The following is a 14,146-nucleotide window of genomic DNA, read 5'->3' as shown; positions in this document are numbered from 1 at the left end:
TGTCATATCTATTCCCATTATAGTACTGTCATATTGCCTGTTGCTCCTCAAGCCTAAAATAATGCTTTTTATCTTACACTACACAGAGAGGCAAAATGCTATGGCCTACTTTTAAGTAAAGAATTTTTTTTCCCTCTCATATGCATGCTTACATTTGAGAGCATTTACATTTCATACTCTTTGGGACTGAGTATACATTGAAAGTTCTAGAGAACAGGAATAGCCAGTGTTGGGGTTGGGGTTTTTTTGTGGCTTCAAATCATTGTTGTCTCCTGGCAACTGCCTGGACTAGTCCCTGCACTTTTCTTGGCAAGATTTTTGGAAGTGGTTTGCCCTTGCCTCCTTCCTAGGGCTGAGAGAGAGTGACTGGCCAAGGTCAACCAGCTGGCTTTGTGCCTAAGGCTGAACTAGAACTCAGAGCCTCTTAGTTTCTAGTCTGGTGCCTTAACCACTACATCAAACTGGGTCCCAACATTAGTTACAAGACTTATATGCATTAGTTATATAAAACTATTCACTTTGTTCCTGAACTTCTGCTTATTGCACCCATACTCTGCCATCATTTCAGCTCTGATGTTCCTTGGTTCCAGAGTCTACTTCTCTGAAACAGAAGATGTGGTAATAAAGCTGGGCCTGCATTTGACCGAAGGAAAGGGAATCACATATAAAGTCCTGTTGTGAAAAGCCATTTTTATATACACATAGACCTTGCTTAACAATTGCTCCATTAACCATTCAAAGTTATGATGGCACTGAAAAAACTTTATGACCAGTCCTTGCACTTACAACTATTGCAGCATCTTCATGGTCACATAATCGAGATTCAGGTGCTTCACAATCAGCAGGCGTTTACAACAGTTGCAGCATCCCGCGATCATGTGATCGCCATTTGTGCACTTCACAGCTGACTTCCGACAAGCAGTAAAATGGAGAAGTCGGCAGTAAAATTGCAAGTCAGGGTCACGTGATATCTCACTTAACAACCATAGGCGATTCGCTTAACAACCGCAGTGAAACTGAAGTTATAAGTCCATTGCAGTCACAGGATGTCTTGCTTAACAACTGCATCGCTTAGCAACAGAATTGCTGGTCCCAATTTGGTCATTAAGCAAAGACTACCTTTATAGAAAACTTGGGCTTCAAAGAAAAGCTAGAGTTCTTCTCCTTGAAAACCTAAATCTCTCTATGAAAGGTTTTTTATTATTGTTTTTGCATAAAAAATAATTCCATCGAACAATTCCACCTGAAGCGTGAAGGAATTCAACCCCAAATTAATTACACCACTAATTCTTTGTGAGAACACATATGCTCTTGATATGCTTCCCAATATCTGATCTGCCCTTTTCTGAAGACACTACTTTGGTACCATGCCTGTCTAAGATAATTCGTGAATGGAGGAACTTCCATCAAGTTACCGAACTGCACAGTCAGAACCTTCCAGCAAAACACAGAAAACAGGACAATCTAAATTGCTGGCTAGGGAATGCTGGGAGTTGAAGTCCACACACCTCAAAATTGCCAAGTTTGAGAAACACTGATCCAAATTATTTACTGCAGTGGTTCCCTAACTTTTCTATGCCCCCCCCACCCCTAGAAAATGTTTGATTAATGTTCCCACCCCCTACAAAAGTAATGTATTTGAACATGTGGTGCTCAAGGCCCATTGGCAGCTAGCTGGGTGATGACTCATGACTCATCACTAAGGGACACAAGCCACTTTTTGTCGCACCCCTGAAATTCCATCTCATACCCCCTGGGGTGCAGGCACCCCAGGTTGGGAACCCCCAGTTTACTGGAACGTTTATTTCTGATCATGTGAAAGTACTTTAAGACAAGTTAGACCATGGATCTGTTCAGGGAATTCCTGACTAATCCTAACTACAGCACGTTCTAATTTCTGGCATCCAGGTCATTCTTTCTCAGCCTTGCACCGGAGACCTTTTCAAATTTAATTCATTCAAGGGCTGAACTGAAACTCGGGCCTTGCCAAATCTACAGGGGGAATCAAGGAGTCCCTACAGGCAATTCCTTAAAGATGCAACTCCAGCTGCACATCTTCCTGAGACCATGTGGTTGCTCCCTGCACCTGCAGCAGAATCCCAGGAAAAGGCATGCTTGGTTTAAGGAACTGCCATCAAGTGCTCTGTGTATGTCCAAAACATATTTTCACCTCTGAAGCCAAAGTGCCACGCAACCCTACTACACAGAATATATGTAGTGGAGGAGCGTGGGTATACTCTTGTTTTGAATCCACAAATTGAACGTAATGGCTAGATTCACTTTATAGTGGTAAGCCATGGTTGGTTCAACAACTGCTGGATTCATACAAGACGCAGGGCTGTTTCAAGCTCAACACACTTCTGGTATGGTCAAAACAACCTGCTTTGAGTTTGAAGCTGCTGTTTGGATTCCAAGACAGGGTATACTGAACAAGAGACCTTTCAAAGTTGGGGACCCCTAACAGAATTCTAAGCAAAAACCAAACAAGGATGACTTAGTGCGATGTATGACTTTTCCTAGACTATATCCTTTCTGTGTCTTATGTTCAACGCTTGATTCCTATATTTATATATAGGAATAGGATATATATTTACTCTGTGTGTGTGTGTGCGCGCACACACACGTGCATGCTCTGTGTATGTCCCTATTTTTGCACTGTTTCCTCTATTTCAGCTGCAGAGAATCTCAGAATTGGAAGGAATCATTTAGTTATCGAGTTCAATCTTCTATTTCAGTGTAAGAATCTACACTAAAGCATATTCAACAGATAACTGTCTAGCTTCTGCTTAAACACATCCAGTTACCATTCCTCTGGATAACTAGTTCTGCTGCTCTGAACATTCAGAATTTTTTTCTAACATTCAATTAGAATTTGCCTTCCTGGAGTTTAAATCCATTATTTCATGTTCTGCATTCTGTAATGATAGAGAGCAGATCTTGGCCTTATTCAACTATCATTTCAAGTATTTGAAGAGTGCTACCATATCCCCCCAATCTGCTCAAGACTCAACCTGCCCAGCTCCTTCACTATCTCTCCCCAGTCATCCTTCTATCTTCCTGCTGCAGTTTGTCTGAATCCTTAAACTATGGTACGCAGAACTGAATGCAATATTCAAGATAGTGTCTGATCAACACCAAATAAAGGGAAACTGAAATGCCTACAACTGAATTTGCTTTTCTGTAACCATATCACACTTCTGACTCATATTTGGTTTGAAAACAATTTTAATATTGCTTCATTCCAGAGACACCCACAGCATAGTTCATATGGTCAGGCATTTTTCCCCCCTCAGGAAGATTTTTTTTTCTTTAATTTCTTGTGCTTAAATCCTCAAAGTAAATACTTTGGCAGGTGGATTTTCCCCACTCCTCAGAATTAATGTCAAAGGACATCAAAGGACATTCATTGAATCCAAAGTTTGCTTTTAATTATGCAGAGTAAAAATAAATGTCTCCATTTCAATACTGGCTGCACAATCTTAAGAAACCTGAAGATTCCTGTTAAGTAGAACCACCTGACTTGGGCAGCAAAACTGTGGACAATCATTAGATGGCAGCAAAAAGTTAGGGCTATATATGTCTTTTTGCTGCCATCTAGCGCTCATCTGTATTTTTGAGAGCAGATGTGGTAGCTCTGTGATAAGAAACACAATAATCTAACAGAGCTCTTTAAGGAAAGAGGTTCAAAGTAAGTTCAGAAAACAGTTGCCTCAGAATGTTGAAAAAAATGAAGTGATTTTAATTCATATTATAAAGAAGTCTTCTTCAGTCCACTGCCATCCTCAAAAGCCATACCATGCCAGATAATGGGAGCTGTGGCCCAACACATCTAGAAATCACTACATTGGAGAAGCCTGCTCTAAAAAACAGACTAGCTACAAGTGATCATTAACCTGGCTCCCTGAGTCTGTAAAAAATATAAATTGTCATCAGGTGATCAGGGCTGATAAGGAATCTCCCTCTTTATAATTTAAGTTCAGTGGGGAATTGCCTTCTTAAAAAAATTACTCATTCTCCCTTGCACTATGTGAGATTTTTTATAATATATGGAATCGATACAATTCCTATTCATACAATACATTAAACTGTAAACTAAGCACACAAGCTCGGTTATAATACTAAACTTAGCCAACCCTAGCACCCATTGCTATGAATGAGAGTGGCTGTGGATATGGGGAGCCTCAAGATCTAGGAGCTTATCGTCTCTGGTTCTAGATGGGGTAGCACTACCCCAGACAGACCTGGTGCGTAATTTGGGGGTCCTCCTAGACTCATGACTCCTGTTCGAGGAGCAGGTGGCAGTCGTGGCTAGGAGGGCCTTCACGCAGCTTCGTGTTATGCATCAGTTAGTCCCCTTCCTGGAGGCCCTCTGAGCGGTCACTCATGTCCTGGTCACCTCCCGTTTGGATTACTGCTATGCGCTCTACATGGGGCATAGCAGTAATCTATGAATCCTTGAAGAGTATTCAGAAGCTACAGCTGGCACAAAATGCAGTGGCGCGGACAATCTTGAACGCCCCTAGGGCAGCACATAGAACACCTCTGTAAAGTGAGCTGCATTGGTTGCCGGTTTGCTGCCAGGTCCAATTCAAGGTGTTGGTCATCACCTTTAAAGCCCTTCATGGCACAGGATCAGGTTATCTGATGAGCTGTCTTGTCCCCATTATATCTGCCTCCCCCACTTGGTCCAGCAGAAGGAGCATGTTGCAGACCCCTCCAATCAAGGAATTTCGGCTGGCGGGGTCTAGGAAGAGGGCCTTTCCTGCCATGGCCCCCGCCCTGTGGAACAGCTTGCCAGCTGAGGTGCAGGCTGCCCCCACTCTCCTGGCCTTCCGAAAAGGTCTAAAAATATGGCTACGCCAGATGGCCTGGGGGCCTGATGGGGGCTCAAATTGCTGGAACTGGCTCATGGAATGATTGATACTGCTTCCCCCATCTTCTTGATTTGTATATTGCTTTTATAGATTTGTTATTTGTGTTTTAATTGGGGGGTATTTATATTTTTATTGTTTCTATTGTCTTGGTTTTTAATTGTAAGCCACCCAGAGTCACCCTCTGGGGGAGACGGGTGGCATATAAATTTAATAATAAATAAATAAAAGACAATATTTCTTCATAGTTTGGCTCTTCAGACAAACAGCCAGGCTGAACTAAGATAAAATTAGATTACCACAACCTAACAGACTGGGGAACTAAACAATATTTGCTTTACTGGAATTTAGACTGAGTTATATTCAAGAAGATCTCCATCCTTGAGCAGAGTGGAACAAGCCTTTATTTATGGATGTTTATTTAGAGGATACCTAGAAGAATATATTTCTTCAAGCTTCTTCTATAGACAAGTTGACTCAAATGCAAGTCTGATGCATAATATGAAGAAAGCAAGTCCATTTAATGCAGAGCATATTCACAGGAAGTTGCCTGTCTTCTATATTTACAGAAATAAACTGGAAGAGTTATGAACTCTTTTTGAGAAGCTATGGACACAATACAATATTTACCTAATGATTTTAATATTTGGCCCATATGATCGGCTTTAAAACCAAATGAGATGCAACCCCCATATTGTTTTTCCATATGGATAAAATGAATGATCACTGAATCTATTTACTACTGAGTTTAGGCACTCTGGTTCTAACTAGACAGCACATTGCAATCTGCAAAATCAGGACACAAGAGGCACCAGTTTTCCTAGAAACCAATGATTTAAAAATAGGATGATTCTCAAAAATTGGTACTAAAAGTGAATTGATACTAAATGTGAATCACTCTTGTGGAACAATAAAGATTACCATTAGTTTACATATTAGCAGCTTGATCCTCTGCAAGTTTTATCAGAGGAAGTTCTTCTCAGTTCGATGAAATTTACTACCAAGTATATGGCATACCTACTTGATATAAAATCTTACAATTTACACATTACAATAAGCCATGAGATCTGTTTGATTTTAGTTGAAGCATATTTCACAAACCCAGACAGTTTGGGTTTATCTTATAAAACCAGGTTAATTAAACTATCATTTTAAACCAATACAGTATATTAACCAATTCTCAAAAAACATATTGCTAATTTTTTTGCAATCATAGCCTATAAAAATATGGAACAGTATCTTAACTGAAATTGCAAATAAAGCACAACATACCTGTACAAATCAAAACAATTGCAACTATTTAAGCAAACTGCCTTTGAGCAAAAACTATGCCAGTGTGTCTTTCAGTGTAGTTTCTTTAAAAAAGCTACAATCATTTCTTAATGAGGATGGCTCAAATAATTTTTTATTAGCCTGGATATCTAGTATTAATCAGCAGCTATCGAAGAAAAGATTGAAATATTACTTATCAATCCAATAGTTTAAAATGTTGCCTTTCTACCTGGTAAGCCATATAATAGCACTTAAATATTTCAACAGGCTTTCTAAAACAATTCAAATATAGTCAATGTTGATAACTACATACAAGGCGTTGGGTTTTTTTGGTAAATAAAACTAGAAAACTCCAGACTGTAACACTAAGCCATTTACATAGGTCCCAATAAAATAAATGGTTTGTTTTAATAATCAGAGTTTTAAAAATATCACGTACAACTAGACTCATGATTATAGCTCTGAAAAATAGTAGCAATTAACAAACATAAAGAGTTTGTCCTGTTATAACTCTTTGCTTATAGGAATATAAAACAAATCCCACAGAAAGTTCTAAATATATAAGAACCTTCCTAAAATGTTTCACAAGTTTGACAACTGAATGCACAGGAATCTTCTGTAGATCTTCTGCTATTTAGAAATGGAAGGTGGAGTAGCAGCATAATTCTATTCATGTTTATTTAGGAGTCCAACTGATTTCATTGGGACTTACTTACTCTCATATAGAACAAAATTGTTGCATAAAACAGCAGTCCAAAGATACACTTTACCCAGAAATGTATGGTTACATTGGACATAATTGGAAATTAATATGCAAACTATTGTAAAAAAAAAGTGGCCCATTGTCAAGAATATGACACGTTTGGTGACATATCTTCAGCAGTTAATATCTCCAAATGAATCAGTATGAAAAATGCTTTACAAAGCCATCCCAGAGAAGGCTTCTGATAAACAAGGCTACAGTTAAGCCTTGCATTTTTCAACTAAAATGTCAATGCAACTTCTTTTGCTTTTCATATTTTTTTATTTGCAATGGGCAACATAGATACACTAATTATAAGTCACAGGGATATTATGGTAATTTAAATGGTACATAAGGAAGCTTGATGTGTCCTAATAGTAGACCATGCAACAATAAATTAAAATGAAGGAATTATATAGGGTGAATACATGTATTACACAGGTCGTCCTTGCCTAACAACCACAATTGGGACCGGAATCTCAGTTGTTTAGCAAAGCGGTCATTAAGCAAGATGCTCACCTGACTGCTTCGCTCAACAACTGCAATCCGAGCACTCTCAGTTGCAGTCATTAAGCAATCTCCCAGGTCATTAAGTGGACAGAGCGAAGGAGCTGTCTGCTGAAGGATTTCAGCTCAGCACCCGAAATGCGGCCACGTGACCGTGGGGGGGAGACACAATATTTTACGATGGCCGGAAGTGCTTTATGGGCTGTAAAGCGCCCTTTCAGAGGCCGTCATAACTTTGAACCATCATTAAATGGTCATTAAGAGAGGACTACCTGTATGTAGTATGAAGAGCTAGAGAAGTGGTTAAGAGAAAAAAATAAATAAGATGAATAAAACTACTGTAGATGGCCTTCAGCCATGAGTAAACAACTTCTAGCTACATGCAACCCTTGTCACAAAATGTTCAGCTTCAGAGCTTTTGACTTCCCACTGGCCTGCTGCTTAGGATGATGTCCTGGCCATCAAGAAATAGATCTATGGTTTCCTGGTGCCATTAATGGTAGAAAATCATGCAATCTGATCCACATCAGCCAGCTGATCATCTAATCAGTTCACAGACTGAGCAATCTGTGCAGTGTCACTGGAAGGAAGCCTTACTGTTTCCCCTTTCTTGTATGAAACAAAGACACAAAGGAAGGAGAAGTTGGGATGTCTATGAAGTGAAGGGTCTCATAGATAAATGCACTAGTAACCTGTCTAGCCCTCAGGGTCAAAATGGACAGTTATCTAAACCTTAAACTACGTAACCCCTTAATTCCTTATCAGAAATACATTGTCGATACTATCCTACTGTAAAGTATGGTTGCAAGCATTACAGTACGGAGATAATGAACATAAAGCACTCAACAACACTATAAGAATGAACGTCATGCAGCCATTTTCAGCAGAGCTGACTTGCGAATCAGCAACTTAAAAACTAAATGCTGATCTTGGAAATCAGAAAAATATCAGAAGACTTTGCGGACAGATGTTTTGTAATGACAAACAGACTGATCCGCAAGTCAATTTAAGTGGTATACCTGAACTAGACCACTTCTTGTCTACTTCAGTGGAAATAAATGTTAATAGTAATAAAATAAGTTAAGGCATTCAAATTTGCAGTAGTGTGACAGGATAAAAAGATGAGTTTTCATGACACTCATTCCATTATGCCACCCTTTCCACTATGAATACAACTCATGATTTAATTGGGCTTAGAGTTGGGCAATAAATAAATGTATCATTTTAAATAATTAAATTTTAAAACAATAGATTTTTACAACTCTGCTAAGTAAACTTTTTATTAGAAATATATAATTAATCCAATTTGAAGCCAAGTTTTTAAAAGAGATTTTAAAAAATTAAAAATGTAGTTTTGTATAATTCCTAAAATCTTTGGCAGGGGAGGGAGACTCTCATTTCTTGTTCCAAATTTATTTTGGCTCCTTAGTTCTTCTTTACAAAAGAAAGTGTGGAAAATACTGACTTTGCAGCTTATTCAGGCATAGCAGGAACAAATTCTGACAGGTGTCCACGAGGCTTCTACACAGAAAGCAGCATCCTGCCGGAATTCACTCCATACTTTTCTTGAACAAGCTGGCTGTCCAGTTCTGACAGAGTTCCAAGTTCTGACAGGTTTCTGGCTTTGGGTGCACAAATGTTCAGGCAAAGTTGGAGTCCTGCTGTATTTGGACAAGCCAGCTATCCGTGGCATAATGGGAAAGAGTTCTAAGAACAATCTAGCTTTTATGGCTGCTGGTTTATCTGAACAGAGTAGGAGTAAGTTCTGACAGTAATCCAACTTCGTGTGCATATGCCACAAGGCTCGTGCATGCAAACCTGGAGTATGTCAGAGCGTGCTCCAGACCTTCCTGGCCATTTTGCTTGGACAAGCTAATCAACAGCTTGTCCAGACAGAGTAGCAGTGAGTTCTGATAGAACTCTTGTTTCTGCATGCAGCTGAACTGATGTTAAAACTCACTCCTACTCTGCCTGGTCAAGCTGTGAGTTAGACAAGCTGGATCACTGTCAGAAGTTGTTCCCACTCTGCCTGGGTAAACTGACAGTCTTGGGTTACTTACTTGAAAATAAGTTCCGTTTGCATCCAGTACAAGCAATAAGATTTCCATCCTTCCTTTCTAAATACAGAGTCAGGCTAAATTAGCAATTTATAACCAGTAAAAGTCAGCATTCTCACTGCTCCAGAAGTAGCACGTACAGCTACAAAGTGCAAGACAAGCCATGGAGCATTCCCAGCTCTGTTCTACAACACTTCACTGCCTTCCATTATTTTTGCTTCAGCTGACTCTAATAGTGCAGGTCCTGAACCCACCGAAATCTAGAGGACTTTCTTCATTTTTACAATACCTTATATCTAAAGGCAATTACATTGTCTCCCCCCTATTTATTTATTTGCTTTCCAAATGTTTTGTTTAAAAAAGATATTTTGTGCAGATGGATCAATTCCCATCAATCCTGACCATTTCCCATGATGCCTGAGCTTGATGGAACTTGGAATCTAATGATACCTTGAAGACTGTTTCTTCAAATATCACACAGCCAAACCTTCTGAGCTTCCATTTAACAATCCCTTTGCAATCAATGGGGCTTAGACATTACTTTGTCTGAAATGCCATAGCAGGTCATCCTATCTGCAACTCTAAATAAATTCTATCATTAAAGATGCCAAAGCAGTATTCCAATGTACAGCAACAGTTCTCACTTTTTTTTTCTGACTGAAGCTGCTTCCAGTTAGATGATTTCCTATATATGCAATGTATCAAGAGAGAAGTTAATAAATGTTTAATCTCTCAATTTAGACTTTTAGAAGGAAGTAACAATAGTTCATGGCTTTTCCGCAATCCCCCTACCATCTATTATAATTGCAGATTAACGGTAATGGAAACAGTCAACTTCCTATATGCCTCATTTTACATGACATAGTTCCTCTTTCATTTTCTTCTACTTGCTGATCCAAGTGAATTCAGGCAGAATTCAGGAAAATGAGGTTTGGGTTTGTTTGTTTAATCCAGTTTTGATAGCAAAACTATGTATTTTAATACTGCCCTGTATTATCTCCCCCATCCCTCCAGTGTCCTCACATGAAAAGTAACATCACCAAAGAGAAAAATACACCGAACAACATTAAGCATGTAAGTAGCTGAGATAAATGAGACTGTTATTATACATCCCCCCAATTATGGATGTACAACTGAGCTCCTTATTTCTAAACGTATTGCCAGCTTTCTGGAACCCCGCAAGGACCCATACTTTTGTTTCTTTATCCCCATCCCCGCACATCATCTGGCAAAACAGCTTTCCATACCGCTCCCAAAAAGCATCTCAAAACTCTTTACCAAATTCAAACAACTCTTGCTAAGGTTGCTGGCTAACACGGTGAAAGCCCAACATAACCCAAAGGGACATCCTGGAGACTCCCTGCATTGAAACAAAGACATTAAGCAGCCCACACGGGGTGGGAAGTGGAGAAGGGAAGTGGTTCGAAGCACAATAAGGCACGCGGAGACCCGGAAGAAACCTGGGCAAAGGCATTCGCATCTCTTTACCTGGGACATCTGAGGTCTCAGGTTGATCTCCTTGAGATTAAGGGCGTGAGAGCGCAAGTTGTTGAGCAGCTGGCAAAGCAAGACTCCATCGCGAAGGGTCTGGGCCAGGTCGAACACCTGCGCCGTGTCCCAAGTCACCCGGTGATTGACCGGCAACACCCGGCACTGGATGAGCCAGTGAGCACACTGCTTCCAAGGCTCCATCATGCGCGCCCGTCAAGGCGCTTGCCCAGAGCACGAAAACTCGCCAAGAGCGCAAGGCTTCACAAAACTGCTGTTGCTGCTGCGCTCGTTCTCCTTTCCTTCCTTCCTTCCTTTCTTCCTGCCGCAGCGACTCGCCTCCTCCAGCCCTCGCGCAGACTGCGAAGAGCAGCCGCTGAAAGGCAGCCCAAGAGGCTGCGCGTGCAGTTCCCCTCCGGCCCCTCCCTCCCGGCGCAGACACACCGCCGGGGAGAGGCGGCGAGAGAAAACAAGAGCGCGTGCGCCCACCCGCGCGCTCTGCAGCGGTCCGGGGCCCCTTTCGGAAATCTCGAGGCGCGCTCTCCTCGCTCAGGCGCCTGGTGGGTCGTCGACGACACCCTGGGGGTGGGCCTGGCTGAGCTCGAGCGTTAGGCCGAAAAAGAGAAGAAGGAATGCTAAATCACACCTCTGTAAACAAAACAAAACAAAACAATCACACTCCCTCGACTAGTAGGGCGGGGACATCACTTTTCGTGAAACATGGTAATTGTACACTTCAGCTGTTTCCACAAAGAATTCGCTGAGACACTTGGATGTATTTTATGGAAATAAGTTTCATGCTATTTATGTACAGTTGCTTTGCACGGGCTTGCCCTCAAAGACAAGTTTGTTTATCTGAATTTAAAAAAAACACAGGGAAGGGAAGGATTCTGGCAACCCTCAACCTCTGATTGCAGGCACTTCAGACCCTAACTGAGCACTGGAACTTAAACGCGCGTCAGACGTTTGGCTGTATACACGAAGCGAGAGATGGTGTCAGCAGGTTTAAATCCTCTATCCTCAGGCTGGTTCCGTTGGCAAAACGCAGCTCTTTCAGGCAGCAGATGTTGAGGAACAGTGAAGCGTGGAAGATAAAACGTGCGTGTTCCTGCTGCTGCGCTTCTCAAATTGGTCTGCTTCCATGGAGGGGAAATTGCCATCTTGCTCTTTAAGTGAGGCAGCAAAAATGTTTTGTTTGTTTGTCCCAACACAAATTTAATAAACTATGATAGATCTGCAATAAATTAGCTCATTTGGGTGAAACAGCCCGTGCGCATAATGCAACAAAATTCAACGGTGATGGGTTATATGTAAGTTACTACTTGATATTACAATTATTGCAGTGAGAGTAGACAGGAACCCATGAATAATTTGAGAGTTCTCTACTTATATTAGGTCGATCATATTTGGATCACAGAAACCAGTATGTTCTCTAGATAACATATCTTTGCTGCCATCCTGTGGCCATCCAGATTTATGCAGCCTAAACATGACATGTCTAGCTTATTTTGGTATCCTGTTTTTTAGGACAAAAAAACTTGAGTGTAAGAAACGATGGGCAACCTACACATACATTTCTTTCTCTTCTTTCTGCTATGTCGCAAATTGCCTGTGGCTTCCAGTGACATTACATGCAGGAAGCACATACCTCATGTAGTTATCAAACATGTGGTTACCAAACTTTAAAATATATTCTATGATGTATTCATTAATATTAATGTTTGTATGTTATATTTACATGCTCTGCATCCAAAGAAAAAGCCATTTTTTGTGTTCACATGACAAAAACAATTGAGCCACCTCCTCCCACTGTCAATAAATTCATTTTTGTGTGCCCGCACAGACAAGATTCCTAGAAAGTCTCCATTTTCGCAGGGCCTCTCTAGGATGTCATCTCAGTCTCTAGTGAGGAGAACCAACTAACTACCCAGTAAATAGGCCACATGGCATAGGGGAATTAGTTGATCAGGGCAGTTCAGTTACAAATAAAACTTACCCCCATAAATATCACCAGCAGTTAAGCAGCCTATATGAACAGGGTTTTTGTATTATTTGTTAGATTTATATCCTATCTTTCCTTGAAGAGCTCAAAGCGGCTTACACTGAGATTCACCTTCATTTTTCCCAACAACAAACCTGTGAGAAACTGAATAATTTGCCCAGAATCAACCAGTGGGTTTCTATGGCTAAGAGTGAACTTGAAGCTGAATCTTCACAATCTCTCTGTTCATTTCATTTATATCTCATACACAGACCTGGGGATTGGTACATAGTTCTTCTGCATCATAACCCTCCCACCCATTTATCTTCACAAACTAAATTCATCCCAAAGCTGAACTGCAATTCAAAGTTGAGAATTTCAGCCACTAACTTTCTTTCTGGCAGGACTTCTGTATCCCAGGAAGATTTTCAACAGGGCATGAAGTATGAATAAGTTTCACTACTGCACTTTACTGAGATTACAGGAGTGCTGCCAGAAAAAGGTAACACCCTACCTAATTACTGCTTTAACAGAATGTATATATGGCTTACAGGATTAGCTTTTAAGATACACAGTTCTTAAATCTTATATAGTAAGATTTATACTATACTATATTTATAGTATTTTTCTTAAAAGTATTTCAAATAAATATTTTGAGGCTTGCTATCTGAGTGTTTTATATTTAAAGCTTACAGTTATAAGTTCTGCCTCCTGGATCTTTTTTTCAGCAATCAGCCACATTAAATTCAGTCAGGCTTATTTCATATTGCTTAAGTTTGCAAAGCTGCAAAGCTGCAATGCAAATTTATTAATTGTATATAGTACATAATTCCTTGAGTTCAGAGGGTGTTATTTTCAAACAAGTATAGGATTTATACTATGCTATATACTATACTATACTATATATATCTTATACAAATATAGGATTTATACTATACTATATTTATAGATTTTTTTCTTAAAAGTATTTCAAATAAATATGTTGAGGTTTGCTATCTGAGTGTTTTATATTTAAAGCTGTTTTTACAATCCCTCTACTAAAACATTGATAGCTTCTAAACAGAAGTCCTGAATGTTTTGGAATACTGGGAACATAAAATGTCGTCGTCAATGTTTTGCCCATTTTAAATGGCTACAGTGGGACAGGGCACCAAGATACCAAATGCTGCCCCCTTTCCTTATAGTTACTTCCATTCTGATCTACTAATTCCCCTATGCCATGTGACCT

The 14,146-nt window shown here is 40.1% G+C and overlaps 1 protein-coding gene across 1 annotated transcript in view; it reads right to left on the bottom strand.

Annotated features, from left to right (window-relative positions):
• VAV3 (vav guanine nucleotide exchange factor 3) overlaps positions 1-11,309 on the bottom strand; it is a 192,427-nt gene extending 181,118 nt beyond the window's left edge. The window contains exon 1 of the mRNA XM_088153533.1: positions 10,938-11,309. Coding sequence (XP_088009659.1) covers positions 10,938-11,144 — 207 coding nt within the window. The 5' untranslated portion in view covers positions 11,145-11,309. The remainder of the gene's footprint in view (positions 1-10,937) is intronic.
• Positions 11,310-14,146: the final 2,837 nt, after the last annotated feature.

This window comes from Python bivittatus, unplaced genomic scaffold (genome assembly GCF_059951505.1).
Source record: "Python bivittatus isolate LINGU-HERP-01145 unplaced genomic scaffold, Pbiv_v1 ctg000700_np1212, whole genome shotgun sequence".
Classification (NCBI taxonomy): Eukaryota; Metazoa; Chordata; class Lepidosauria; order Squamata; family Pythonidae; genus Python; species Python bivittatus.
The sequence above is the reverse complement of the archived record's forward strand: the minus strand, read 5'-3'. Positions and strand labels throughout refer to the sequence as shown.